Source organism: Anolis sagrei, chromosome 6 (assembly GCF_037176765.1).
Source record: "Anolis sagrei isolate rAnoSag1 chromosome 6, rAnoSag1.mat, whole genome shotgun sequence".
NCBI lineage: Eukaryota > Metazoa > Chordata > Lepidosauria > Squamata > Dactyloidae > Anolis > Anolis sagrei.
This window is the reverse complement of record NC_090026.1, coordinates 18945222-18968956: the sequence shown is the minus strand read 5'-3', so window position 1 is coordinate 18968956 and position 23735 is coordinate 18945222. Positions and strand designations below refer to the sequence as shown.

Below are 23735 nucleotides of genomic sequence, written 5' to 3'. Positions count from 1 at the left end.
TTGCCCAGCCCTTTTATAGTTGACCATGCCCATTTTGTAGTCCTGGCCATTGGTTTTGCTGAAATTGTCTGATGGAGTTATAATTGCCATTTGTTAAAATTTTTATTGTATTAGTAAGATTTTTGTGTTTTGTGGGTGTTTTTTTTGTCATGTCAGGAGCGACTTGAGAAACAGCAAGTTGCTTCTGGTGTGAGAGAATTGACTGTCCGCAAGGACGTTGCACAGGGGACGCCCGGATGAATTAATGTTTTGTGGTGCTTTTATTTTAATCGGTCTGTATGATTTTCTTCTTGGCAACTGAATGTTTTGCCTTATATGTTGGAAGCTGCCCTGAGTCCCTTTGAGGAGATAGGTCAGTATACAAATAAAGATTTATTATTATTTATTATAGGTTGGAATGATCTGAGATCAGTAAGTAGAACTGCCATCATCTCAACTCTGGAAAGCTGTACTATATAAACTATTGGATAACTTGTTTAAAACTAAAATAATAAGATAGACAATTTCAGAAGTTTATCCTCTATTCCCAATAAAAGGTAAAGGTAAATGTTTCCCTTGACATTAAGTTCAGTTGTGTCCAACTCTGGTGGTTGGTGCTCATATCCATTTCTAAGCTGAAGAGCCAGTATTATCCGTAGACACCTCCAAGGTCGTGTGGCCAGAATGACTGCGTAGAGGGCCGTTACCTTCCCGCCGGAGCGGTACCTATTGATCTACTCACATTTGTATGTTTTTGAACCGCTAGGTTGGCAGAAGATGAGCCGAACAGTAGGAGCTCACACCGCTTCCCCAGATTCGAACTGGCAACCTTTTGGTCAGCAAGTTCAGCAGTTCAGTGGTTTAACCCACTACGTCACTGAGGGATCGCTATTCCCAATACTTGATAGTAAAACTCTTTCTAACAAGTATAGGAAAAGGCTGATATGTGCAAGATGCAGAAAACTTAAGAGATCTCAAGACTCCAAGGAATCCCCAAACTGAGTATTAATATAGTGATCTGAGGATCTATTACAAATAGATTGACTAAAAGGTCCAACATCTCAATATATTTTAACCTTAGACTTCTCCTCCCAGCTCCACCACCACCAACAGCTTCCCCTTAATCCAAAAAGAAATGGATTGCACACAAAGGCTCAAAATGGAATTGTATTTCTTCTCCCAAAGTACACAAGTCACAGCAAACTGTTGTTACAATACATACCATCCAACTATTCCCCTCACTCTGCAAGGAATCTACATTTAATTTTGTTTCATTTAGGAATGTAATTTTTTAGTCAAGAAGGACATTATCTGTAGGCAAAAGTACCTCAAAACTTCTTTACTTTTAAGATAATAATTATTTCTCTTCGCCCTGTTGTATGTACACACAACTCTTTCATTCTCTATCACACACACACCTGTCATTTCAAATGTTCAGTTCAAAGTATCGACTTTTCTCTGAAAAGGTTTTAACCACATAATTTTGACCCTGGAGCTTTTCCCAGTTTGGCAGATGCTGGCTGGGGATGATAGAAGTTGTCACTCAGTAAATCTGGACAACACCAACTTCAGGGAGGCGGTGTTATTCATGCTGCCTTACCATATCCTGATGCCATAGTTCTAAACCAACGAAAAAGGGAGATGGTATTTACAAAGAGGTTTTTGACTGGCTTTCAGTTAAGTGGTTAAAGGGGTGGAACACAGAATGGTCTTGACTGTTGCTGCAGTTCAGCTTAGTTCACATTATTTAATGATCCTGCTTTTCAATAAGGCATGAAACCTTGGAGAAAAACTCTGTTCTTTCTATTATGCAATAATATACACACAGAATAGTAGGCTCTCTATTGAAATATTGCTCAAGGGACACAAAGAGGAAAATGATACCAAACAGGTCCAGGAAAGAACCATGCAGTGCTGAATTCTGAAGAGTCAGGGGGCCTATGGAACTCCAGCAAAAATCCTTCTGCTTCCACTTAATATGGAGCTCCAGTTGAAAAAATATAGTGTCTTATGAGGTGGACATGATGCCACTCTTCTCTGTCTTCACTTTTAAGAATTCGGCCATGCTGGAGAAATACTTCTGGTTGGCTTCAGCTACCTTCTTCTCAGCTGCCTGCGGGTTCACAATCTCCAGACCCTAAAAGAAAGGAAAATTTAAAAATATGTGAAATATAAAGGTCTGGCTCTTTCTGTGCCAAGAGAGGGGCAATGAATTTGACATACACTCCTATACCTAAGAAGCGTGTCTTGGATATAAGTCAACTGTTGCAGTGTATTTCTTTAGTAAAGGAGGAATTAAGAGACACCACACACTGGGGTTTGTAATTCTTTCTTCGGTTATGGCCTATGCTGATCATCAAACATTTCAATCAGAACACTGGGAAAGGAGAACTAAAGGATGCCAAAATAGCATGTCATTCAACATCCTGAAAAGGAGCCCCTGGTGGCACAATGGGTTAACCCAGGCATGGGCAAACTTGGGCCCTCCTGGTGTTTTGGACTTCAACTCCCACAATTCCTAACAGTCTCAGCTGAAGGGAAAAAGGAAAGGGCCTGAGGCTATTACGAATTGTGGGAGTTGAAGTCCAAAACACCGGGGGGGGGGCAAGTTTGGCCATGCCTGGGTTAAACCCTTGTGCTGACAGGACTGCTGACTGAAAAATTGGTGGTTCGAATCCAGGAAGTGGGGTGAGCTCCTGAGAGGCAGCTCCAGTCTCCTTTGTGGGGACGTACGAGAAGCTTCCCACAGGATGGTACAACAATGTCCTTGCAGACGGCCAGTTCTCTCACACCAGAAGCGACTTGCAGTTTCTTAAGTCACTCCTGACACAGAAAAAAAAGCCTGAAAAAGCATTGGTTGAAAGATCGAAATCAAAACAGTATTCAATTGATGTTTTAATTTTCATACTATACACGTTTCATGAACAAGCAACTTGCTACAGTGAGCTGGATCTCTGCTCCCATGGCTTTAGAGTCCATGTTAGTACCACAGTTAGTACCACAGCCAAATGTTAACAGCTATCCAGTGGCACAAAAGGGCTTTGTTTGTATTCGTGCCCTTATTTGAGCCTTTTTACATTTGCTTTTCAATTTTGTCTTCCAAGATACCAGATTCCAAGTTCATTTATTTCAAGAGCACAACACTTAAATTAAGTACAGTACTTACCTGCAGTGGAGTAAAAGCCACGCTGGATGCAGTACCCGAGGAGCGGTCCCGGATGGTCGACTTTCCTCCATACACCATGCTTTGCTTCTGGAGTGTGCGCTGGTTGGGGGGGACAGGTGAAAAAAAGTCATTAGAGCTTTTATAAAGGAACCAATGGACAGAGATGGAAGAAAAATGCAGGTGAAATAAATGCTTCTATCCAGTGCCTCAGGGGCATGTTTTACAGCTCATGCTTTCTCTAGGATCAGCATCTCTTCAAACTGCTATCAAGCATCTCACCCTCTCTGGTTTCTTAGCAGATCAATTTTTCTGCCACATTATTGCCTTAAGTGAAAAAAGCTAACTCACTGTGGCCCCCTTTACTACAAAAATACAAGGAAGCCACTTGTGGAAGTAAATTTTAATTTCCAGAGATATTTTTAAAAGACAGAGACTTAGTTTTCACTTAGACTAATTTTAAGCAAGCTGCCAGAGAATAAGGCCACTATTCTGTCTGCTAATGCTTTTAAACAATGTTCAAGAGTACTCCACATTATTGTTCCAGGAGACAGTTTTAAATCTTAAAGCAAGAACAGAATGGACATACTGAATGGATGGCATACTGAGCATTGTATTATGAGAAAAATCAATCCATTACTGGGAATTCTATGTGCCAGTGAAAAATATGATACCTTCTTTACTAAGAAGGAAGCATTTCCCTAGAACCTGTTTCTCGACTTAGGGGTCAGGACCCCGGGGGGGGGGGGGAGGGTGGTCAGAGGGGTGGCCAAAGACCATCAGAAAACACAGTATTTTCTGTTGGTCTTGGGGGGGGGGTCTGTCTGTGTGGGAAGCTTGGCCTAATTCCATCTTTGGTGGAGTTCAGAATGCTCTTTGATTGCAGGTGAACTATAAATCCCAGCAACTACAACTCCCAAATGACAAAATCAATCCCCAACCCCACCAGTATTCAAATTTGGGTGTATTGGGTATTTGTGGCAAATTTGATCCAGTGAATGAAAATACATCCTGCATAGTACTGATATTGTACTATGTTAATAATTTTAAATTTTTTGTGTGTGTGTATATATATATATAGAGAGAGAGAGAGAGAAAGTTGCTCTGAGTCCCCTTCGGGGTTAGAAGGGCAGCATATAAATGCCGTTAATTAATTAATTAAATATCAGCTATTTACATTACAATTCATAACAGTAGCAAAATTACAGTTACAACGTAGCAATGAAAATAATGTTATAATTGGCAGTCACCACAACATGAGGAACTGTATTGAGGGGTCATGGAAGGTTGAGAACCACTGCCCTAGAATAAGCACTTTTTGTATGTTTTTGTAACAAAAACAGCAATAATGAGTTGTTGTCCTGCAAAAGTATATTCCTTAGCACATGTTGATCCTGTTAAAGTTATAATTGCTAAGGTAATATCTAAAAACCTTTGTATCATTTCTAGAAAAGACTCTAATAATATTTCACCTGCCTCTATTTTATAAAAATATTTTAAGCAAACCAGTTAAGGAACTTGGCAAAAACCAAAAGCTTCCTGGTGGTGTGCTCAACCTTCACATACTTTGGAGAAGAGTTGTGATGCAGTTTGGAAAATTACCACAACTTGCTGATGTTGAAAGATCTACAGTTTGTTACTCTACCATAATAGAATAGGAAACATTCCCTAGGCTTGATCTTCTAGCATACTATATGCACATGTTCTAACCTGCAACGTCTTTGAAATGCGTGCCTTCGTTGCCTCATTGACTTGCGTCTGTCGGACTCGGCCACTGCCTGATTTGCCCAGATGGCCCAAGCTGAATCCTAGGTCTTCCTGGTAAGCATCCTCTTCAATCTAGGAACAATAGTTTAGAGAGATGGAGCAGAGGAAGGAAAAGTCAAATTGGAATTATTTTTAGATATCAACATACAAGTGCCTGCCTGTCTTGCCTCAAAGGGCCTGGCCTCTTGTTGTCAAAGTGGCTCAGATGAGGAAAACAACAGCATGTGGGTTGGAATCTCCTTTTCATTTAAAGGCGAAGGTTGCAAAGTTAAATCAAGCTGTCTATTCAACAGCTTAGTCTTCATATCTTGTATAATATTTACACATTTATACAAAGTCTGTAAGTTCACAGCTGTAACTGCAGAAGTTTTTATTTTACTTCTCAACTATGAGCCCAACACTGAGCTCCTGAGCACATGAACACATTAGCATACATTCTGATAAGCTATGTGGACATTTAATACTTTCATTCCTCGGAAATACTTCCTTTGCTTTTTCTGCCTAACACGTGAAACAAATCTTAAGATTCCTGCCCTGAGTAACACCCATCTCCATTGTACCAGTTAAAAGAAACATGAAAATTCTGGTTTTTGTGCCCATCTTTCCCAACGACTAATTCACCATTGGTTCCCAGAGATTAAAATGTATCCTATATAAGGAAAGAAAAGATTCCACACCTCTCCAAAGCTCATGCGGTTTGCCTGCTTCCGGATTTCTGTTAGGCCAAGGCGCTCTTTCATCTTACGATATCTGAAAGAGTAAGGAAAGTGTGTAAAACTTGCAGAAAGGTACTGAGGCTCCAAAGCAAAGAGAGACCACTAGGCTCAAAAATGGGACAACAAATTCAAGCAGGGAGTAAAGGCCAAGATGACTAGGCTGGCTAGTGAGGTTTTTTTGTGTGTGTGTTTGTCAGGAGTGACTTGAGAAACTGCAAGTTGCTTCTGGTGTGGGAGAATTGGCCATCTGCAAGAATGTTACCCAGGGGGCGCCCAAATGTTTTGATGTTTTACAATCCTTGTGGGAGGCTTCTCTCATGCCCCCATATGGGGAGCTGGTGCTGACAGAGGGCGCTCATTGTGCTCTCCTTGGATTCGAACTTCTGACCTGTCATTCTTCAGTCTGCCAGCACAAGGGGGTTCCTGGTTAGTGAGATGTATGTGTAGGAATGCATGGTTTTTATGAATTCCAATATGAACTGGCCTGATTTGTACTTCCCACGTTAACAGGAAATTCAGAACCGGTCTATTGTCCATATTTCCCAAACATTAGATGCAACTCTTAGTCAAACAACAATATTTGAAAAGAATACGAGTTGTAACTGAGCATTTTATAAAATATATTTTTGTTGATGTGTGTCTTCAAGTCATATTCAATTTATGGCAACTCTAAGATGAACCTGTCGTGGGTTTTCTGGGCCAAAAGTGTACGATAATCCCAAAGTCATGCCATGTCCTCATGTCCAGAGGCAAAATCCAGCGCTGAAACCATCATGTCACACTGGCTCTAATACAACACATATATGCTGCTATTTATAACAAAAACAAAATGTGTGCCCAAGTTCTTATTTCCTCCCAAATGCAGCACAGTCTTGCCCTTCAACTCCGTTCCTTGAGCCATCTCCCCAGGTCTTCCCCAATACCTGCGCCCTCCACGCTTCTTCCTTTGTCCGTCCAAAGGGGCTGGTAATGGTTTCACTTGCTTGACAGGAGGGGGCTCTTGCCACTTGTCAAACTTCCTCTCAATTTCCTCCTTCAGATCATACCCAACCTAGATTGTTAAAAGAAGAGATCAAAGTTTTCCAGTGGGTGTGAGAATGAAATAATATATTTAGTCCAAAGACTGCATTGCAATATTGTATATTGGACGGTTGATTTTCTAATCTACCTTGACCCTTTCCAGAGACTCTTGTTACTAGATAGCTCCTAAGATAAACAAATAAATAAAATGTTGGTGGAAACCTGATGAAGGAGAATCACAGAGTTGGACGAGACCACAAGAGCTATAATTTTTTTGTCGTGTCAGGAGCGACTTGAGAAACTGCAAGTCGCTTCTGGTGTGAGAGAATTGGCCATCTGCAAGGACGTTGCCCAGGGGACGCCCAGATGATTTGATGTTTTTATCATCCTTGTGGGAGGCTTCTCTCATGTCCCCACATGAGGAGCTGGAGCTGACAGAGGGAGCTCATCCGCCTCTCCCTGGATTTGAACCTGCGGCCTGTCGGTCTTCACAGGGGTTTAACCCATTGCACCACTGGGGGCTCCAAAGAGCTATAATAATATAATAATAACAACACTTCATTTATATACCGCCCTTCTGACCCCGAAGGGGACTCAGGGCGGATCACAGTACAAACATTCAATGCTGCTTTGTATAGACAATACACAGACAGACAAAACAGGAGGTGGTTTGCTTCAGCTGTTTTTGGTGCCATGGAACGTTTGGCTTGAGTCCAGGGCGTGCTGTTGCTCTATCCTCTATGACAAAGAGCCGTCAGGACTTCCTCCTTCCTTTTGGTCACCCAGGATTTTCTGATCTTCTTTCTTTATGGTGTCGTAAAACACCTCCCCTGCTTTTTAGTGGTACCTAATTTCTCAAATCACAGCTAAAGCTGCTTTCGAATTGCTTAGGTAAACAATGAGCTAGGGTGACAGTTGGCAGCTCACGCCAACCCGGGGTTCGAACTTGCAACCTTTTTGGTTGATATATCTTACAATTGCTGATTATTTACCAGCTGTGCTAAACCTCTGGTCCTATCCAGTCCAAGCACTGGCAGGAGGAATACATAATCAAAGTACTCATGACAGATGGCCATCCAGCCTGTTTAAAAACCTACAGGAGACTCCACCACACTCCACTGTTGGGCAGTTCTATCCATCAGGAGATTTTGATGTTTAGGTTGAATCTCTTTTCTGATCGTTTGAACTCCCCTATGTTAGAGGCATTGCCCAGTACATCTTACCTTTCCTTCTGAGCTCTCATGGAAGCTGTCTACACGTGCTGCCAGTGTACATTTTGCTGCTACCAACCGAGCTGCCTTCCTCCGCAGATCCTGTTGATATATATGCAAAAAAAATGTTGGCTGTTGCCACTGTGAAGCTGGTTTACCAATCAGGCAGTGAAAGGAACAGCAGCAGAACATACATACCGGAGGCAATGACTGCACAATATCACTATGGTAGATATAGCCAGTGTGAGGCAGCACCGAAGTGCTGGAAAAGCCAGACAGGGTCTTCCTTTGTGCACCCAGAAGCATGATGTTGCAAGCTGGCATCTTGGAGAGATTTGTGAGACCACCAGCAATGCCTTGGTAAGAAAGGAAAATATGACACAAAGACCACAAAATAAAACAGAGAAGCCATCCAGGTTCATGTCTGCCAACATCATCTTTACATTCCCTGACTGCTGAGATATGCACACTGCCAATTATTGACCATGGGCATCTGCCAGAATTAATATTGGATAAATAACAGAAGCTATGATACTAATTAGGGTATTAATTTCAGTTGTGTATTTCTACCTTTGATTTTTGATTAAGAAGTTTTAAAATTAATATTCTGACTATTTCAAACAAGATCAACATGGGTTGTTGTAGGTTTTCAGGCTATATGGCCATGTTCTAGAAGCATTCTCTCCTGACGTTTCGCCTGCATCTATGGCAGACATCCTCAGAGGTTGTGAGGTCTGTGTCTTGGAACGGTTTCTCCCCATAGGGATGTTCAATGTATTGTTGAAGGCTTTCATGGCCAGAATCTCTGGGTTATTGTAGGTTTTTTGAGCTATATGGACATGTTCTAGAAGCATTCTCTCCTGATGTTTCGCCTACATCTATGGCAGGCATCCTCAGAGGTTGTGAGGTCTGATCTACATGCTTCAGTGCATTTTCTGTCCATGGTAAACTAGGGAAAAGCACAGTCTTTCTACAAGGAGCTTTCCCCTGATTTTCCAAACTACGGAGAGTCTTACCCATGATCTTAGCAGCAGTGGAGGCCCCCACAATGATGGACAGGTTGGGGGCAATGAAGGACATGCGGGACTCCACATACTCATAGATGCGATGCTTGGACTGGTTTAGCTCCAGGGCCATGTCACAGGCCTCCTCAATGCGTTCTAGTTCTTCTTCAGTTAACTGCTGCCTGTAATGGGAGAGATGACACACTTGAAGCGTAGCTCATTGCAATCCAGTTTTCAAAGTACTCATTAACATTCAGCATGCTAAAGCCTGGGAACATTTGGTTTCACTGTTCTCCATATTTTCAAATCTATACTTTACATCAGGGGTACTCAAACTTTTTAAATAGAGGGCCAGGTCATAGTCCCTCAACTAGTTTTGAGAGCCAGATTATAATTTGAAAAAAAATTTTTGAATGAATTTCTATGCACACTGCACATATCTTATTTGTAGTGCAAAACACTTTAAAACAATACAAAAATCAAAGTGAAGAACACTTTTAACAAATATAAACTAATAGTATTTCAATGGGACATGTGGGCCTGCTTTTGGCTGATGAGATAGGATTGCTGTTGTGTGCTTTCAAGTCATTTCAGACTTAGGTTGACCCTGAGTGAGGGCAGGGTAAATGACCTTGGAGGGCCTTAGTTTGAGGACCCCTTCTTTACATTATGGCCCTTGTGTAGCAAATAAAGTACCATTCACACAAGGGGAAGAACCTCTGTGGTTTACAGAAGGACAAAAGACACCTTGGAAAAACAATTCAATCGGGACTGTGCATTCTCACTAGGCTTGAAATATTGACTAGGAGTTCTTGAGGAGGACACAATTAAATGACTGGGAATCTATGAAGGAACATTTTGCACTGCAACATTTTATTGCAGTTCCCATTTGTATATTTTGATGCATAATATATACATCAGAATATACAAGCCAAAGTAAATCATCCCACAGTCATTAATCCAACAAAAGGATTATTAAAGTAACTAATATGGGGAAAGAGTGCTTTCTTCCAATCTGCTATATGGCAGAGTAGAAAAATTATACTGATGTATATGCATGGACATATCCATGCTCTACTTGCTGGCCCAGTCTTTTTTTCCCCATGGAGTTTTTCCTTGTAACATACACTTACAAATGGATTTCATCATGTGCAGTATGGAACTGCTCCATTCATTCAACCTTTTTCTGCTCCAGACCCCTATCAATCTCACATGTCCCCTTAGTAACCCTACTAGCTTTACAGTATGTCCATCTTACCCCTGAGTAGTAGATGCTGTAACACTGACAACCATGATGGTGGCATTTGTAAGGATCTGCTGAAGATTCTCATTGTTCTTGCATTTGTCCAAGCTATTCCCTAGTTCCTGCAAAAGTTAAGACATAGGAAGAAAACATTAGCTTTCAAACAAGAGATGTGGGTTGAGCTGTGAGGTAATGTCAACTGTTTACCAAGGCTTTATTTGAGGCATTCTCGTTCTAAGAAAAAACAGATTGTTGCACTTGTGGAAAAACATCATGTTTGCAGAAGAGTCGGGTAAAATAACTATTATTTAAATCTATATTCTTTCTCTTCCAGCAGCATTCAAACCACAGTGACCTCATCCACTAGGCTAAGATCCAGGCTGTGAGAGCCACTAGAACCCCTATACTTCCCCAAAGAAAAATATGGCAAGTCATTTATTGGTTTCAGGGAAATGATTGCGGGGAATTCATGGCCTGCTTCCCTATCTCTCATATTTATTCTTCCAATTAAATGATTAACAATTTTCTTGGAAGCCATCCAACTTTGTGGCTCCATATGAATGTGCTAGATAGTAAAACAAATTCAAATAATCACTTTGCATATTTGAAGCCACAATACCTTGACAGTCCGAATGTAATCCAGAGCATTTGGGACAAGGGATTCAAGTTCTGGAAATCGCTTGGAGTATTTGTCTCGAATAAATTTATGAATAATGTCTGCAAAGAAAAAAAAGTAATCAAAGATTTGGCATATTAGCCAGGAGGAATATATATCGTTATTCTAGAGAAAGCATACTCTAAAAGTATTTATTTTATTCCAATGTTTACAGCCCGGCCATGATGTCAGTAATTTACCACCACGATTAGAGGATTGCAGCTTGATTAAATCTGAATGATGTTTTCATATGTGCATGTTATTTTGTATTATGTTGACTTTTATGTTTGTTTTAGGCACTTTGTGTCATCTGTAAGCCGCCCGAGTCTCTTCAGTGAGATGGTGGCAGGATATAAGAATAAAGTTATTATTATTTAAAGTAAACTTTAGAAGGTAAACACAAACATATAGTAGACTTCTGGCTGAATGCATTAGCATTTCTGGGCTGTACTTAATCATGGAAAACATGTGGTTCCCCAGATATTTCTAAACACAGTTCCTATCATGTCTCACAACTGGTAAAACTAGCTAGAGCTGATGGGAACTGGAATTCACTAACATCTGGAGGACCCCATGCTCCCCACTTTGTTTGCATGGCATCTTTGGATATTGGCTAGTCTGGATCACACATTACCCAAGGAAGATTAAATTTCTAACAGAAGAGTCCCAGAAATACCTTAAACTTTTAATAACTATGCAATCTAATACACACACAGTCTGCATGGCACACCTCCCAGCTTTCTACTTAATAAACTACACACCCATCCCAGAAAAACCAGCCCTTCCCAACACTACTGCCTGCTTAATTTATTCCGCCATCCTCGGACCACTAAGTTACAATTTATGTAATGCTGCCAAAACTTCCCACTTGTCTTGTCACTATTTTCTCTTCCCTAAGGTAAACAACCAAGACTTTTACTCACTGAGCTCATTTTCAATTTCTACTGTGAGGTTGTTGGCATCCACAATAACTCTGTATTCAGGTGCAGCCTCCACTGGGCCTAGAACTGGGAAGTGAAGAAAGGAAAACTCAAAATCTTTATCTATTGAAAAGTATCAGAGAAACAGGCAAAAGTGTACTCCAACTCTCTATCACAGGACATGGAGGATATGTAGTGGATTCTGCATTGAAGGAAACAGGATTGGGGTTCAGTGGGGTTTTACAGTGTAAAGGTGGGTGACCTATATTCAAAGCCAACTCAGTACCGTCAGATGCTTTCGGTTGCTTGCTGATGTATTCCTCTATCTTCAGCATGATTTCAGCAAACTGTAAAGGAGAAGGGCAAAGACATGTGGAGTCTGGCTTTGTGGATAGCATCCTTAGCCTCAGCCTCCTAACTCATTCTCAAATTCTAGAAGAGGAACGGCAGATCACAGAACAAGAAAAGTTCAGGATTAATCTTAATTTTGAATATAACTTTAATTTACATACTGTCAACAGAAATCTCCTCCCCAAAATTTGAAATAGTGAATACTTTTAATCAATTGGGCATATGGGTACTATGGAGTATTTTATTGTATCCAAGCAGCTTCATAAAACTCCCACCAATATACAACAGGGTTTTCTCTCATTGTTCTCCAAATGTTGTTTGCCTTTTCCACGTGGGATAAATAACTTAGACACACAGGTTTTGTTTCTATAGGATTCTTAAACTTGTCATTGTTGCTGTAAGTGGGCCCTTGGTATCTCTACGGATGTCCTGGTCCTCAAACACTCTGTGGTGCTTGTTTATAAAGCTATTGTCCTCCCAACCCTGCTATACGCCTGTGAAACGTGGACTATCTACAGATGTCACATGCAACTCCTAGAACGATTCCATCAGCATTGCCTCCAAAAAATCCTGCAAATCTCTTGGGAAGATAAGCAGACAAATGCCAGTGTGCTGGAAGAAGCAAAGACCACCAGCACTGAAGCGATGGTCCTCCGCCATCAACTCCGCTGGACCGGCCACGTAGTCCGGATGCCTGACCACCGTCTCCCAAAGCAGTTCCTCTATTCCGAACTCAAGAATGGAAAACGGAATGTTGGGTGGACAGGAAAAGAGATTTAAAGATGGACTCAAAGCCAACCTTAAAAACTCTGGCATAGACACTAAGAACTGGGAAGCCCTGTCCCTTGAGCGCTCCAGCTGGAGGTCAGCTGTGACCAGCAGTGTTGTAGAATTTGAAGAGGCACGAATGGAGGGCGAAAGGGAGAAACGTGCCAAGAGGAAGGCTTGTCAAGCCAACCCCAACAAGAACCGCCTTCCACCTGGAAACTAATGCCCTCACTGCAGGAGAACATACAGGTCAAGAATAGGGCTCCACAGTCACCTATGTACCCACTGCCAGTACACCAATCTTGGAAGACAATTCTATTTGGACATCGAGAGATCGCCTAGGTAAGTAAGTAAGTGGACCCTGCATTTCTCTCACCATCTTGCTATCCCACAGCTTGGCAATACTCTTGACAGAATCAGTCGCCAGATCCAGCTGCATCTCCTCCTGGACATCCTCAATGGGATCCTCATCCTCCTCATCTGCAAAGCTGCCATCTTCTTCCTCTGCTGCTTCCTCAAGGTCAGCTAAAAGCTCATCTGCTAAAGACATGGTGGATCACACCTATAACAGCAAGAAAAAAGAGGAAACTATGACATACATATCTGAAGTGCTGGGCACCCATATTCTCTTGATAGTGAATTGGGAGAGATTTTACCTACAGAGCAACTTCAAATACTCCCCCAAACCAAATACAAGCAGTCCCAGAGTTGTTGTTTTTTTTATACCACTTGGCTCACTGCTATAGAATCAATGAAGTTGTGGTTCTACAAGGCCTTTAGCCGTCTCTGCCAAAGAGTGCTGGTGCCTCACCAAACTACAGCTTCCATTATTCCATAGCATTGAGCCATGCCAGCTAAAGTGGTGGCAAACCACATTTATGGTAGAGGCGAAAGCAGTGATTCCCAAACTCTAGTCTCCCAGGTTTTTTGGATTCCATCTCCCTGGAGCTTCGGCCAATAAACCAGCGGTTCTGGATCCGAATTTAAAAAATATCTGGAAGATCAGAGTTTGGGAAACACTGTTAAAGAATGAAAGGAAATAGGAAGTTCAACTTGTGGGTTACAAGGGACCAGATTCTTTGAGGGGTGTCTGGATCCTATACAGCAGACATGGGCAAACTTCAGGCCTCCAGGAGTTTTGGAGTTCAACTCCCACAATTCCTAACAGCCGGTAGAATCTTAGGAATTGTGGGAGTTGGAGTTCAAAACACCTGGAGGGCCCAAGTTTGTGTTAGTTCCATTTAATTCAGAGGGCCCAAGTTTGCAAAAGCAAACTACTACAATCTACAGCAGGCCTGGGCAAACTTGGGCCCTCCAGGTGATTTGGACTTCAACTCCCACAATTCCTAACAGCCTCAGGCCCTTTCCTTTTCACCCTCAGCCACTAAGGGCCTGAGGCTGTTAGGAATTGTGGGAGTTGAAGTCCAAATCACCTGGAGGGCCCCCAAGTTTGCCCAGGCCTGGATTAGTTCCATTTAATTCAGAGCGCCCAAGTTTGCTCAGGCCTGCTGTAGATGCACCTAGAGATGCAGTCAGAATAAAAGAAAAGGCTCAGCTAACACATTTATCCCACCTTCTCCCCTCTTAGCAACCTTAATCCGGCCTCCTTCTAATTCCTCACCTTTCACGAAGCTCTCTTGACTCTCCTCTGCTTCCTTCTCTTTCTCCCGGCTACTTGTACCAGCTATGCGACAGCAACTCCTGTCCGTCCCGCATTAAATACGTCACAGAAGCCGCCTCGTCGCTCTCGATGTCGTCATCGAATCCTCGCGCATGCGCTTGAAACCAAAACCTAGAGATAGAGGAAAGTATTCACTCCGATAGACCAACACTTCCGGTTTTAGAACGACTTCATTTAGAATCAAAGCTTGGAAAGGCTGTAACTCTCCCAAACTTTCAGGGCGTCTATTAGAATGCGACAGAAGCCCCGCCTATGTTAGTGTCGTCACCACAAGGCGACACGTCTTATTCTCCCCCATTGACTCTATAGTCAAGGAGGTTCCAAAACGTTAGACGTGACAACATCATCAGTCAGAGACATCCTCATCCAAAGGCTTTTTGACATCTCCGAGGGATTGATTGGTGAGATTAAAGACTTTAAAGCATTATTTGGAGGAAATATTTGTTAAAATCATATAATTCTATCATTCTCAGTATCCGCTTTTTAGGCCCCTTCCATAGCTGAATAAAATCCCACATTATCTGGGTTGTTGTAGGGTTTTTTCGAGCTATATGGCCATGTTCTAGAGGCATTCTCTCCTGACGTTTCGCCTGCATCTATGGCAAGCATCCTCAGAGGTAGTGAGGTCTGTTGGAACTAGGAAAAGGGGTTTGTATATCTGTGGAATGACCAGGGTGGGACAAAGGACTCTTGTCTGTTGGAGCTGGGTGTGAATGTTTCAACTGACCACCTTGATTAGCATTTGATGGCCTGGCAGTTTTTTTGGTGTGGCTCGTTAGTGCCTGGGGAATCTTTTGTTGGAGGTCAGCAGTGACCAGTCGTAACCTCATGGAGTAGGCCACGCTCGATCACCTGACATCCGCCGGGAAGTAGCAGCCAATAGTGAAAGGACCAAGGCAGAGACATCTCCAGCTCATCCCTTGTTTGGGTATCAGCCAGCACGTCAACGACTTAAATCAAGAAATAGTTTTCTTAGATCTACAGAGACACTCGCTGGAACACCTCAGCAAGCGAGAGTTCAAAAGTGGCAGGCTCTAACCCAGAACCTCAATCCGTGGGTGATACCAGATGAGAGACTCCCCCCTGGGCACACAGAAGACTGGGCGACTTGGAAGGCGCTGAACAGACTGCGCTCTGGCACCATGAGATGCAGAGCCAATCTTAAGAAATGGGGCTACAAAGTTGAATCCACGACATGCGAGTGTGGAGAAGAGCAAACCACTGACCATCTGCTGCAATGCAACCTGAGCCCTGCCACATGCACAACGGAGGACCTTCTTGCGGCAACACCAGAGGCACTCCAAGTGGCCAGATACTGGTCAAAGGACATTTAATCAGCTACCAAGTTTGCAAAATTTGTGTGTTTTTTTATCTGTTTGTTTGTTTGTTTTGCTCTGTTAGAAATGTAATACAATGTTCTGGTTGCGGATGACACGATAAATAAAACAAATAGCTGCACGAATGGGGGGTGAAAGAGAGAAACGTGCCAAGAGGAAGGCGCATCAAGCCAACCGAGACCGCCTTCCACCTGGAAACCACTCCCCTCACTGCGGGAGAAGATGCAGATCAACAATAGGGCTCTACAGCCACCTACAGACTCACAAGAATTCTGATCCTGGAAGCCTATCCTACTCGGCCAACGAGGGATCGCCTAACTTCCAACTAACTTTTGTTGAGAGGTGATTAGCTGTCCCTGATTGTTTTCCCTCTGTTGTTTTGCTGTTGTAATTTTAGAGAGTTTTTAAATACTGGTAGCCTGATTTTGTTCATTTTCATGGTTTCCTCATTTCTGTTGAAATTGTCCACATGCTTGTGGATTTCAATGGCTTCTCTGTGTAGTCTGACATGGTGGTTGTTGGAGTGGTCCAGCATTTCTGTGTTCTCAAATAATATGCTGTGTCCAGGCTGGTTCATCAGGTGCTCTGCTATGGCTGACTTCTCTGGTTGAAGTAGTCTGCAGTGCCTTTCATGTTCCTTGATTTGCGTTTGGGCAGTTCTGCGTTTGCTTGTCCCTATGTAGACTTGTCCACAGCTGCATGGTATATGGTAGACTCTTGCAGAGGTAAGAGGATCCCTCTTGTCCTGGGCCTTACAGAAAACCCACACAATCAGATAAATATCTACATAAAAAATCCTACTATCAACCAAGTCAAAAAAGAAGCACCATCAAAGCCTTGGCAGACCGTGCAAAAAGAATCTGCGAACCCCACCTCCTCCAAGATGAACTGAACCACCTCAACTGGGCTCTACAGGCCAATGGAAACCCCACCTCAGACATCAGAAGAGCTGCAAGACCGAGAACAAGCCACAAGACTAAAGACAAAGATCCATCCACAGGAAAAGTGTTCTTGCCATACATCAAGGGAACCACTGACCGCATAGGGAAGCTGATGAGGAAACACAACATACAAACTATCTACAGACCCACCAAGAAAAACCAACAAATGCTATGTTCAGCAAATGACAAGAGGGATCCTCTCACTTCTGCAGGAGTCTACCGTATACCATGCAGCTGTGGTCAAGTCTACGTAGGGACCACCAAACGCAGTGCCCAAACACGAATAAAGGAACATGAAAGGCACTAAGATTCCCCCAGGCACTAACAAGCCACACCAAAAAAAAAAACTGCCAGGCCATCAAATGCTAATCAAGTTGAAACATTCACACCTAGCTCCAACAGACAAGAGTTCTTTGTCCCACCCTAGATATTCCACAGATATATAAACCCAATTTTCATAGTTCCAACAGACCTCACTACCTCTGAGGATGCTTGCCATAGATGCAGGTGAAACGTCAGGAGAGAATGCCTCTAGACCATGGCCATATAGCCTGAAAAAACCTACAATAACCCAATGATTCTGGCCTTGAAAGCCTTCGACAATACATCCCATATTATGTGCTTTGAACTGGAATATATTGCAGTGTGGACTCAACCCAGTTCAAAGCAGATATTGTGGGATTTTCTGCCTTGATATTCTGGGATATAGGGCTATGTGGAAAGGCCCTGAGTCGTAATTGAAGAGCCAAAATTGAACAGCCTCTTTTGATAAGCCATAATAGATTTCTATTTCATTTTCAAGAATTCAGTTTATGTAGTAAAACTTTATTTACAAAATGTACTTTTATTCCACATTTGTACTAAAAATAGTCAAATACAAAGAAAGTATGGATGATATCTAAAATGGATCAAGTGAGAATGACTACAAGCTCTGTTTCTTTTCTTTTACACTTAAGCTTTACTGTTTGATTGTTTTCGATTTAATTATTGTTACTTAGGGCCCTTCCACACAGCCCTATATCCCAGAATATCAAGGCAGAAAATCCCACATTATGTGAGTGTGGATTCAGATAACTCATTTCAAAGCAGATATTGTGGGATTTCCTGGCTTGATATTCTGGGATATAGAGCTGTGTGGAAGGGCCCTTAAATGTTACTATGTGTTTTTAGATTTTAAACTATTCTTTTTTTTTTTTGCACATAATTTAATTTTAAATGTCATTCTCTACAAACGAGTTAGCTCTTCATTTGTTTTGACCTTTCAAAAATACAGAACTGAAGCAAAGGGCCCTTCCACACAGCCCTATATCCCAGAACATCAAGGCAGAAAATCCCTCAATATCTTCTTTGAACTGGGTTATCTGAATCCACACTCTACACTCAAGGCAGAAAATGTGGGATTTTCTGCCTTGATATTCCGGGATATAGGGCTGTGTGGAAAGGCCCCATTTCCCTTCATGCATGTGTTTAAACTATTCTGAGGAGAGAGAAGATGAGTGTGTGTCCATTTAGAGTATGTTCTGTCATTAGAGCTTGTAAATCTTCAGAAGGTTCATCTACACTGTAGAATTAATGCAGTTTGGCACCACTGTAACTGTTGTGGCCCAATATTGTGGAACAAAGGGTATTGTAGTTTAGTGAGGTACCCGCTTTTTGGTAGAGAAAGCTTGAGTGCATGTAAAACTACAATTCCCATTGCTCCATACTATTGGGTCACAACACTTTAAGTTGTGTCAAACTGCATTTATTCTAATGTAGATGCACAGTTACTCCAATTGAAGTTTTTTAAAAATTCTGCAATAAGGGAGATTGGTTCACAGTTACAAAATGTTCTCCAATAAGATGCATTTTAATAATAGGTTGCATCTGATACCTACTGGGCATGTATCTGAAGCAGCAATGTAACCTCTCTTGATGTAGGGAGAGTTGTGATTTATAAGGATGTGTGTGATTTATAAGAATCTGAGTCATCCGTTGCCATCTCTATCTACTCAGAAAAGAGATTCCACCTAAATATTAGGAAGAACTTCCTGATGGTAAGAGCTGTTTGGCAGTGAATACACTGTCTCAGAGCTTGGTGAACTCTCTGGAGATTTTTCAAGTAGAGGCTGGATGGCTCTCTGTGGGGAGTGCTTTGATTTTGCATGGCAGAATGGGGTTGAACTGGGTGGCCCTTGTGGCCCTTCCAACCTTATGATTCTAGATGGGAGAGGGATGATGACCATTAGTCCATATATCACTTTCTCTTTTCCAGAAGAGAATCATGGCAGCTGTGGGCTTTGAGGAATTCTCGGTGCCTCCTGGCTCTGAGCTGGCCCTCCCTCCTCTTTTTGGTGGCAATATCCTTGAGAGTGAACTAGAGACAGAGGTAGAATTTGCTGATGGTGGAATAGCAGAAGAAGAGGAAGAGGAAGGTGTCTTGCGGCAGCAGGAGATGACACGACGCAAGTGCCAGGCACTAGCACGGCGCTGCAAGGAGTTGGAACAGGTACGGATTCAGTTGAAAAGGGTAGATTGCTCTAACATCTGGAAGTTGTGAGTTGTTGCTGTGGCTTCTACTCTGCATTAGCGTTTTTATGCCTGCTTAATGTACAGTCTTAATTTTGGTTGTAAAAATGTCTTTTTAAAAATAATTATAGGATGCTAATTTGGAGGAAATTTAGAGGAAGGAAATTTGGGGTGCAGGGGGAAGAGAGGCATGACAAAATTTTGTGCAGAAGTCTATACCAAGCCAGACCTTGCTAAATATTATTTACAGAACCACCATTCTTTACAGTGGTGGACTAGCATTTTAAACAGGTAGCTTTCCTAGAAGCTACTGAGCACTTGGAGGGACTGAACTTGCAGAAGCAAGCGCTGTGATAATGAACCATTTCTCATTCTCTACATGAGAATGGGAAATTCCTTCCCAACAACCCAGAGTGATATAAAAGGCTAAGATACTGTATTTAGGCTAAACTTATCAACTATATTTTGAGGCAGTGTGGAGATGGGAATCTGGATCAGCATGCTGTCCGCTCTAGCACAGTTCAACTAGATGTACAAAAAGACAGAGACTCTAGAATTGGGAAGTGGGGAGGCTGTGTCAGATAAAGATCCAAATAGCACATCCTGTTAAGGATAGGAAAATGGAAAACTAATAAAGGAGAAATTTAAGTGTATCCTTGTAACATGAATCCACTGTTGCAGGTGAATGAGAGGATGTTAAATCGGTTGCATCAGGTTCAGAGAATAACACTGCGACTGAAGCAGGAGAGAAGGTGAGTCTGGTAATGTGCTAGTAGCAAAGATATAGAGGTGTTTCTACTCAGTGCATGGTAAACATGCCCCAGCTGAATCAAACCCAGGTCAGTTGTAGTGTCCCAAGGGTCTTCTGGTTGTGTCACATTGCAGATGTCTATGATGGCTTGAGATAATAGGATTGTAGCCCAACAGATCTGGAAGCTCCCATCTCAAGTAAGGCTGCTTAACTTAGGAAAACACCTTGTTTACAGGAGTGGCAGGCAGGATACCTTCAAGAAACTCACAAAGAACAGCCTCCCTCAATGCTTGGTTCCTGGGGCAATACAGTAGCAACACTGCTTCTGAACATGGAGGTTTCATTAACTGCTTGTGTCTAATAGACTTCTTTCACACATTTGTTAAATCCCATTTCAAATCAATCTAGCCCAATGTCTTCTAGTAATTACTCACTCCATGGGAGTGCCCTCATACAAGACAGTTGGTGAGGCTGTTGCTTCCTCGGGACATCTATCTAACAAATGCCTTCCTTTTAGGTTTCTCATGAGGGTGTTGGATTCGTATGGCGATGATTACAGACAAGGCCATCTGGACATAGTCTTAGAGGTAAGAAAGTTGGCTGAAGAGGCCAAAGCAGCCTTCACTAACTTGGAGTCATTCAGCTGTTTTGGACTGCCTCACTTAATCATGGGTTGAAAATAAAGATTTCAGCAAAACCAAAAACTCATACCAGGGCTGAGACAAGGGAGTTGCGGAAGAAGGTTACAAATACTAAGACCTCTTCTGATTAGAAGTTTCTCTCCATGATTTAATGTATCATTTGGAGGAGTTTTGATTTCTCCATGCTGACTAGAGGATTCTATTGATTGTAAGGCAAAACAATAACTTTTGCAAGTTTGGATCAAAATTTGGCGAAAGCTCTGATAATTTACTCACAGGTGAATATCTCACAAAAAGCTAGGCCAGAGAGATAAAGACAAGTCTCCTCATGTTGTTACCTTACAGTGAAAAGGAGCATTACAGTGTTGTTCTTGTTCAACTGTGTGTCCTTGTCTAGGATGAAGGGGGCCACAGCCCTGATGCTCCCACCCCCGGCAACACAGAAAATGAGCCCCCTGAAAAAGACATGCCCAGGTGCCCCCCAGGTCCTCTCCCTGCCCATGAGCCTGAGAGCCTTTCTCCAAGTGAGGGTCCCACCACCAAGAAGCGGCGGCGCCACCTGCGAGAGGAAAAGGAAGGGAGGGTGCGACGGGTAGCCCAAACGTTGCTGCCTATGGAAGAATTCCCTGCACAGGTACGAGAGAATGTATAGGCTTCCCAGTTTCCTAAATTTAAAAGGATTCGCTGTTCCTTTTCCATTTGAAGAAAAACTACTACCAGTCTGCTGATTGGATATATAAATGCACTCGGGCCTTGTTAGATCACATTAGACCATTTAAGAACTTTGGCCATAAATCTTTCGTGTTGCTTTGATGTAATTTAGATGTTTTATGTTTAATTTCTATGTTAGTTACAATTTTTAATTTATTGTGTTTTATTTAAATTATAGTTGTTATGCTTAAGTTGCTCTTTATGTGAGGTTTTCTTGGGTTTTATGTTTGCGTTTACTGTTAGGAAGCATTAAATGTTTGACTTTTTGTTTGTTGGACTCTGCCCTGTGTCCCCCAGGGGAGATAGGGTGGAATATAAATGAAGTTGTTACTATTATTATTATTATTATTATTATTATTAGCCGTCCCCTGCCACGCGTTGCTGTGGCCCACATGGGGCTTCTGTGTGGGAGCTTTGGCCCAATTCTATCATTGGTGGGGTTCAGAATGCTCTTTGATTGTAGGTGAACTATAAATCCCAGTAACTACAACTCCCAAATGTCAAGATTCTATTTTCCCCCAAACTCCACCAGTGTTCACATTAGAGCATATTGAGTATTCGTGTAGAGTTTGGTCCAGATCCATCATTGTTTGAGTCCACAGTCATCTTTGGATGTAGGTGAACTACAACTCCAAAACCAAAGGACACTGCCCACCAAACCCTTCCAGTATTTTCTGTTGGTCATGGGAGAACTGTGTGCCAAGTTTGGTTCAATTCCATCGTTGGTAGGGTTCAGAATGTTCTTTGATTATAGGTGAACTATAAATCCCAGCAACTACAACTCCTAAATGATAAAATCAATTTTTTTGAGTGAAGGACATACATTGGGTTGTTGTCTTGTGTCCAAGTTTGGTGTCAATTTGTCCAGTGGTTTTTGAGTTCTGTTAATCCCACAAACGAACATTACTTAACAGCAGAATATAGGGATGCAGGTTTTCAATGTTCAGCAGCATTCTTTTGCCTTAGATAGAATTTCTAACCACTTTTGCTTTTGTGGTTCCAGGTTAAGTCTGAAGAGGAGTTCCAGTGTGAGCAGGAGGATGTCCTTGCCTCCGCCTGGCAGCCATCCAGCCCTCGAGACAAGCTACTTCATTACCCTAAGTTTTCAAGTCCCGGGGCCTGTTCCGATTTTGACTGAGGCCAGCCACCACTTGCCTGAACTCTAAAGGAGATTCTATACATCACTTACATCTGTTGCTTCCCACCAATTTGTCAGATGACACTGAAGGAGCACATGCTCATTTTCCAGGGACAGAAGGAGATGGAGTATAGAAATTCAACACACCTACTGCACACCAAACTCAATTCCACACCGAGTGGAAAAATCAAATGGCAGTATGAACTGTACTGGGACATTTAAGAAATAGCCTAGAAGTCAGTAGTAGTACGGAAACCACTATGTATACTGAGTAGTTTGCCCCACTGTAACACCTTCGCAGTGTGTGGGATTTTAACTCCTGCTGTTGCCAGCCAGCATGTCAAAGGCAGAAGACAGTAGGAGCTGTAGTCCCACATAGCTGGAGAGAATATTGTATTAAATGAAGGGATTTTGTTTCACATGTCTGAAATCTTAATGTAGGATACCAGGTGGGAATGGGCACTTATTGGCCAGGTTTTATGTATATTTAATGTTGTAGTGGATGTGTTGGAAAAGAGAGTGGTGCTGCTTGAGTCATTAAGTGTTCAGTCTCTCATCTGTTGTCCTTTTTGTAAGAAATGATGTCTAAACAAAAGGGGAGGTTGTATCTGGCATCCACAAGTTCCTCTGAGAAAGTAGCTGAGGAAACATCATTGCTGTTCCATGTGATAATGTTCTCTAGAGACTTGCCTTCTAACAGCTAAAGTCGCTGCTGAGGGAGAACTGGTCTCCTATGGCCTTGATTGTCAAGGCAAGATTCTAAGGTGTGTCTCCTGACCAGTCTCATGAAGGACACATTATTACAGACTTTTGGATTTAGCTCCCACTGGCTGTGGAGGTATTTATTCCCAACAATACATGAAAGAATCCCATCCCTGGCCTGCATTGGTTGTTTGAGTGGAAGTGATGGGACCTGCAATCCAGCATCACTGGAGAACATCAGCTTTGGAAGAACTAGCATCATGGCGGCTTGCATTAAACAAGTCAGTTCTGTGCCAATAAAAGCAAAGCTTTGCAGCCTGTATTGCTTATGTCAGTTTATCAGAGTTGTCAGTGTTTCAGAGTTTGTTCTTCTGTTAGTTATAAGAAAAGACATTAAAAACATTTCATATTCTTTTTTTTCTACATGTTTTCTGACCGCTTTTTAAAACCATAAGGACTAAAAGTTTAATTTCTTAAACCTATGACAAATATCCTGGAAAATACTTTTGCTTCTAAATCATGGCTTGA

The 23735-nt window shown here is 42.2% G+C and overlaps 2 protein-coding genes across 4 annotated transcripts; one reads left to right on the top strand and one right to left on the bottom strand.

The window, feature by feature from the left end:
- Nucleotides 1–1128: 1128 nt before the first annotated feature.
- Nucleotides 1129–14544, bottom strand: PRPF31 (pre-mRNA processing factor 31). 3 transcript variants are annotated; one of them, XM_060780387.2, is made up of 14 exons: nt 14390–14544; nt 13174–13359; nt 11965–12025; nt 11682–11765; nt 10723–10820; nt 10119–10225; nt 8873–9042; nt 8055–8212; nt 7869–7958; nt 6549–6676; nt 5587–5659; nt 4853–4981; nt 3146–3244; nt 1129–2116 (listed from the first exon to the last, which is right to left on the bottom strand). In XM_060780387.2, the coding sequence occupies exons 2-14, from the start codon at nt 13345–13347 to the stop codon at nt 1988–1990; spliced, it is 1500 nt and encodes a 499-aa protein (XP_060636370.1). In that variant the 5' UTR covers nt 13348–13359; nt 14390–14544; the 3' UTR covers nt 1129–1987. The 3 variants fall into 3 exon arrangements, with proteins under 3 accessions (XP_060636370.1, XP_067325967.1, XP_060636369.1); XM_067469866.1 differs by having other exon boundaries at nt 14419–14544; XM_060780386.2 differs by having other exon boundaries at nt 14371–14543.
- A 41-nt stretch (nt 14545–14585) lies between these two features.
- TFPT (TCF3 fusion partner) lies at nt 14586–23619 on the top strand. The gene is made up of 6 exons (XM_060780388.2): nt 14586–14879; nt 19011–19244; nt 19946–20016; nt 20533–20602; nt 21054–21290; nt 22371–23619. The coding sequence occupies exons 2-6, from the start codon at nt 19020–19022 to the stop codon at nt 22503–22505; spliced, it is 738 nt and encodes a 245-aa protein (XP_060636371.2). The 5' UTR covers nt 14586–14879; nt 19011–19019; the 3' UTR covers nt 22506–23619.
- The last annotated feature ends 116 nt before the right edge of the window (nt 23620–23735 follow it).

Bases quoted from the DNA above. Each gene is read 5' to 3' on its own strand.
- PRPF31 (XM_060780387.2), bottom strand. From the start codon at position 13,347: ATGTCTTTAGCAGATGAGCTTTTAGCTGACCTTGAGGAAGCAGCAGAG. The intron at 6,677-7,868 runs GTAAGATGTACT...TTAACAATCTAG, and splicing joins ATGAGAGCTCAGAAGGAAAG to GTTGGGTATGATCTGAAGGA. The intron at 2,117-3,145 runs GTAAGTACTGTA...CCTTTCTTTTAG, and splicing joins TGGCTTTTACTCCACTGCAG to GGTCTGGAGATTGTGAACCC.
- TFPT (XM_060780388.2), top strand. From the start codon at position 19,020: ATGGCAGCTGTGGGCTTTGAGGAATTCTCGGTGCCTCCTGGCTCTGAG. The intron at 19,245-19,945 runs GTACGGATTCAG...CCACTGTTGCAG, and splicing joins GCTGCAAGGAGTTGGAACAG to GTGAATGAGAGGATGTTAAA. The intron at 21,291-22,370 runs GTACGAGAGAAT...TTGTGGTTCCAG, and splicing joins TGGAAGAATTCCCTGCACAG to GTTAAGTCTGAAGAGGAGTT.